This window comes from Bos indicus x Bos taurus, chromosome 5, assembly GCF_003369695.1.
Source record: "Bos indicus x Bos taurus breed Angus x Brahman F1 hybrid chromosome 5, Bos_hybrid_MaternalHap_v2.0, whole genome shotgun sequence".
Taxonomy (NCBI): domain Eukaryota; kingdom Metazoa; phylum Chordata; class Mammalia; order Artiodactyla; family Bovidae; genus Bos; species Bos indicus x Bos taurus.
In genome coordinates, this window is record NC_040080.1 from 62640723 (window position 1) to 62646808 (window position 6086).

At 38.4% G+C, this 6086-nt stretch overlaps 1 protein-coding gene across 1 annotated transcript; it reads left to right on the top strand.

The window, feature by feature from the left end:
* The first annotated feature begins 245 nt into the window (after positions 1-245).
* Positions 246-1190, top strand: LOC113893519 (olfactory receptor 2AP1). The gene has a single exon (XM_027543463.1). It carries the CDS (start codon positions 246-248, stop codon positions 1188-1190), a length of 945 nt encoding a protein of 314 aa, XP_027399264.1.
* The last annotated feature ends 4896 nt before the right edge of the window (positions 1191-6086 follow it).

Genomic DNA, 6086 nt, shown 5'->3' on the forward strand with positions numbered 1-6086 from the left:
ATTTCATATTGGCACTGGGGAGAGTACCATGTGGGAAAATAATGACAACTTTTCTATGCAGGGCAAAAGAGACTGGCAAGGACCCAACACCATTCAGTTGGGCCACTGGGCTGGGTCATATTATCAGAGGAAAAGTTCATCTCCTTTTGTTTTTTTCAGATTCCATCTGTCCATTTCAGAGCTCCTCTTCCTTTATCAACTTTCATCACTATCACTATTCTACCTTGAGATAAACTTTTTCAGCAATGAAAAATAAAACCGTGTTGACTGAGTTCATCCTGCTAGGTCTAACAGATGTCCCTGAACTCCAGGTGATGGTTTTCATCTTTCTATTCCTCACCTATTTACTCAGCATCATTGGAAATCTGACAATCCTCATCCTCACCTTGCTGGACTCTCATCTTCAGACCTCCATGTATTTCTTTCTCCGAAACTTCTCCTTCTTAGAAATTTCCTTCACAAGCATCTTCATTCCCAGGGTCCTGATCAGCATCACAATAGGGAACAAGAGCATCAGCTTTGCTGGCTGCTTTGCTGAGTGTTTCTTTGCTATATTCCTGGGGGCCACAGAGTTTTACCTTCTGGCTGCCATGTCCTATGACCGCTATGTGGCTGTATGCAAACCCTTGCATTACACAACCACCATGAGCAGCAAAGTCTGCACCCAACTTGTTCTCTGCTCTTGGCTGGCTGGGCTAATGGTTATTATATCACCAATCACTCTGATGAGTCAGCAGGACTTCTGTGAATCCAATCGGCTGAATCATTATTTCTGTGACTATGAGCCCCTTCGGGAGCTCTCCTGTTCAGACACAAACCTCATACAGAAGGTAGCCTTTCTTGTGGCGTCGGTGACCCTGGTGGTCACGCTGGTGCTAGTCATTCTCTCCTACACGTCCATTATCAGGACTATTCTGAAACTCCCCTCTGTCCATCAAAGGACAAATGCCTTTTCCACCTGTTCTTCCCACTTGGTTGTCATTTCTCTCTCTTATGGAAGCTGCTTCTTCATTTATGTTAAGCCCACAGCAAAAGAAGTGGACACGTTCAACAAGGGAGTAGCTCTGCTCAGTACCTCAGCTGCACCTTTGCTGAACCCCTTCATTTACACCCTAAGGAATCAACAGGTAAAACAAGCCTTCAAGGATACAGTCCAGAAGCTCGTGAATCTTAAAGAATTTCATAATTAAAGCCTTAATGGATGAGTCCTTACTATGTACCAAACTCTCTGCCAATTACTAGGCTTCCAATATACAGTTAAACTTCAGGCCAGTGAGAAAGACTGGAAAATAAATAAATTATAACCTGTAAGTGTTCATATAAAGAAACGATTAGGCTTTATCAATGAAAAAGCAGTTCCACCTGAATTAGTGAGTCAATAAATGTTTTCAGAGGGAGTGCCATTTTGAACTCAGTCTTAACAAGTAGGAATAGGTCAAGCAAGTAAAAATAAGAGGAAGAAACTTGAGTAGAAAGAATATTGCTGGTAGGAATACCAAATTTAAGTCCTACAAGATTGAGTAAACATTGTCATTCATTTCAGTGAAATAAAAAGGAGAAGGAGAGAGTTGAGGAAATAATATATTTTAGTTTTGAATTAAGTTAAATCCCATTTTAAATAAATTAAGTGCTCATAATGTCAAGTCATTTGGATTTGGGACAAGATTTTCGCTCAGATGGTAAAGTGTTCACCTGCAATGTGGGAGACAGGAGTTCAGGAAGATCTTCCCTGGGTCAGGAAGATCCCCTGGGGAAGGGAAGAGCTACCCACTCCAGTATTCTTGCCTGAAGAATTCCATGAACAGAGGAACCTGGCAGGTTATAGTCCATGGGATCGCAAAGAGTTGTACATGACTAAGAGACTAACACTTTTACTTCTATTTTTTATGGGTTTAGCAATCCATAGCTATTGAAATAGAAATTGATGTGAAAATTGAGGGTGTCATGAATAAAAGAGGGTGAGCAGAAGAGGCAGAGAAGGTGCTAAGAAGTCAATAGAGGAGTTCCCTGGTGGTCCAGTGGTTAAGAATCCACCTGCCAATGCAGGGGACAAAGTTTCAACCCCTGGGCCAGGAATATCCCACATGCCGCTGAGCAACTAAACCCATGTACCGCAACTACTGAGCCCACTTGCCTAGAGCCAGTGCTCTGCAACAGAAGGTGCCACCACAATGAAGAGTAGCCCCGCTTTCAGCAACTAGAAAAAGCCTGAGCAGCAACAAGGACCCAGCACAGCCAAAAATAAAAATTTTAAATTAAAAAAAAAAGAAAATATATCTGTGGAATTCATGGGAAGAGAATGTTTCAAGAAAAATAGATAGTTGGCAATGTGAAATGCTGCAGAAATCAATTAATATGAAGAAAGACATTATGACAATTAGGGTGTTCTTATTGATCATAACCATCTTCAAAAACACAGAATTTGAGGATGGGACAGGAAGAAGTCTGACTGTTTGGGGATACTGGTGGGTAAAAGCTAAAAATTTAGGAATTGTAAAATGGAATGTCAAGAGTGGAGAAACGAAAATAAAAACAACCTCCAAGTTGTGTTCCCTATCATTTCTCACTACTAGTATCTATGCTTTCACAGTACACAGTATATCACAGTATATATCATAAAAATGGTTATATGAAACTATGTTCTCTTCTTGTCTGTAAGATTGCAAATTCAAGCTAATATCTTTGATCACAGTTCCATCTACAATATCGACCAGTGATAGGTGTTCAGTAATTCATTGTTGAATGGATAAATGAATAATGGATGAGTACATGGGTGGCTGGGTGAACAAATGAATGAGGGATCCCAGAACTGAATCTTTTTAAGTGAAGAACCTCCAACCTTTGAGAGTTTACGTACTGAGAGCAATGAATTAGCAAGGCATGCCTCATATGGATGACTTAGATCTGCCTAGAAATTCCTCTCTATTTTACAAATGAGGGAATGGAAGAGAAAAGAGGTGAAATAAGTTGTGCAGGGTCACACAGCTGAGTGCCTGTGTTAGAATTAAATACTAAATATGTCTGATGCCAGAGTACACTTGCTGAACTTCTGAGTAGTACAACCTTCCACCCACTCTAACTAAAGTCCACTCTTCTAAGTGTTTATAAGTATTTTAAGTAGCCTTGAATTTCGACTTTCTCCAAGCTTTCATTATAAGCCTTTAGGAGGTGAATCTCTTTAGGAAGTTGAAAGCTTGCAAAAGCCTATATTATCCCACCTATGGCTCCTGACCTCTCTAAAGAAGCTTCTCCTTTCCACATCCATATCTCTTCTGAACAACATGAATCTTCTATTATCCTCTTTAAGAGGGATCAGCTTTTCATCCAGAGTGCAACTCAATTCAGTTCAAGACGCTGAAAAACTTCAGAGCTGATGTTTGAAAGACAGAATTGTGGTGCTTGAAAGCAGCTTTTCATGGAAATAAGGTGTATTTGAACATGTGACAATTGATATATACAAAATAGAGTTTTTGTTGTCTTTTGTGCCTTTCATGATGGTAGCAGGAGTGAACTTTCAAAAAGATACCAAATACTGATATCTGTAAGAACAGCTATCTCAGGAATTCCATGATGGTCCAGAGGTTAGGGCTTGACAATCTCACTGCCATAGCCCAGGGTTCAATCCCTGTTTGGGGAACGAAGATTGTGCAAGCCACATGGCATAGCTAAAAACAAACAAACAAAAAAGCACATATATCTGCTTTTAGAGAACTTCTTTAGAATTCCATTCCAATCTTCTATACCCCAATACAAAATAAAAAAAAATAAAGTTTGGGAAAAGAAAGAATTCAATTCCATTATTTAAAATGGGTTTTCTATCAACCAGCCCCAGCCCCAGTAACTACACTAGCTTTTCTACAACTATCTTAAGACAACTTGTCAGCTGCTTTAATTGACAAAAGTTATTTTCAAATCTCATTCTAAAAGAATATTCAAAAGAATATTCTAAATGTATGTTTCAAAGTATGCTGTACTGGGACGACCCAGAGGGAGGGTATGGGAAGGGAGGAGGGAGGAGGGTTCAGGATGGGGAACAAGGTATACCTGTGGTGGATTCATTTCGATATTTGGCAAAAACTAATATAATATTGTAAAGTTTAAAAATAAAATAAAATTTTAAAAAAATTGGGGGTTTTCTGCTTGCAATTTTTTCTATACTAGACCATTTAATGACTAAATTTGACCCCCTTGATAGAAAACAGATCAGTGGATTCTTAAGAATTGGGGAAGAGTTTGTTGCACAGGGTTTGGGGGTGGAGCAATCGAAGAACTGTTCTACACTTTGACTATGATGATGACTGCATTTGCCAAGTTTTGGAGTTTTACTGAATGTAAATTCTACTTTAAATAAACATGACTTTTTTTCCTTCTTTTTTAAAATTAATTTATTTATTTTAATTGGAGGCTAATTACTTTACACACTGTGAATTATGCATGAGCCTTTCCTCACCAAGACTGATCTGACCACTGTCTGTGCTGCATCTAATCTCCTGTGGCATGGCACCATATGCCATCAACCACTCACTAGTCAGATAATTGTACAGGATCTATTCTATTACAGTGGGGAGCAGCAGTTGTCTTCACTAGAATAAAATTTCATTCAGGATATGAATTTCTTTTCCCAGTTCAGCATTTTCATCCATCCAAATTATGTGTTTTATTTACCATAATGTTATCCCATGATGTCTCTTATAAACATAGAGAAGGGATTGATATATACACACTACTCTATATAAAATAGATAAGTAATAAGGACCTACTATATAGCACAGGGAATTCTATTCAATACTCTGCAATGGCCTATATGGGAAAAGGATCAAAAAAAGAGTCAATATATGTGTAACTGATTCACTTTGCTGTACACCTGAAACTAACACAACATTGTATAAATTAACTGTATGCCAATAAAAATTTTAAAAATTAAAAAAAATTTAAGAAGTAATATTTATTTATTTATATGTATTACCTTCTAGCTTGATCACCCATAATTTATCAACATAGTCTCTGTACCTAACTCCAAATTTCAAAAAGGAGAATGTAATTAGCTCATGTCTATACCTAGGTCATTCTCCTCTGGCCAAGTTCTCTCAAAAGGAGGTGTGGACTGGGAGAAAAATAAAGTCTATCATAACTATCATAAAATTATCTCTTTGTCTAGTCTGTGACATCACGGATTATCCACAAATAAATGTCCTTTCCCTTGAAGTTCTAGGCTAGATTGCGTTAATCCCTTCTGCAAATCTTAACGTTAAGGTTCTGCTACTCCACCTCTCTTGCCTTTTCCTTATATACCTACTGTTACGGTTATTGCCCTCTGATATTCTCTGAGGCCTATGTTTGTCTTTCCTAAAGAGCTCTACTTGCTGTTATGCTGTATCTCATTAGCATTCTCAGAAATACATATATGCCACACTCACCCATTCCATCTCTCCATCAAAAGCCAAACTGGGAACAGGGGGAGAAGTTGCTCCCACAAGTAGCTAAGGTAACTTTCATCTGTCAAGGAGCAACCCCAGTGAGAAACATTCCTCACACTGAGCACAAGTGGAAAATTAATATTATATAGCAGATTTTGGCCAAAGCAAATTATTGATCTTATTCCTTTGACCAATCCAATCTGAAAATCCTTTTATAAAGGAAATTTGAATTTTAAGCCCTTAGGGAGCCACATGACAATTATCATATCTGTGTAAAGGTTTAAAAATTGAGAGCGTCAGTAAATACGTGGAGGAGGGGTTTTCAAGCCCTATAGAAGAAAGAGAAGAAGGACACAGGGCCTCCAGTCTTCCTTCTGAGAATAGTTTTCAGGACACAGAAGACTGAAGGGAAGGGAAAGAAACTAATGGGGAAAACGCTAAACCCTCCACAGGATTCATGTTACTTGACAAAGGTAAGATCACCACAGCAACAGAAGGCAGATGCTCTGATACCGTTTTGCTCCTCAGGAGATATATGACATGGTGTTATGAACATTAAGCAAGTTATTAAGGTATATTGTCTAGCATTATGCATAATGTAATGAAGATATGTTTAGAATTATGCCCAGCATGTGGTAAATGGCTCAAAAAACATGTTCCTCGGTCTCT

What these genes read in the sequence shown, in the direction of transcription:
- LOC113893519 (XM_027543463.1), top strand. Translation starts at nt 246, where the DNA reads ATGAAAAATAAAACCGTGTTGACTGAGTTCATCCTGCTAGGTCTAACA.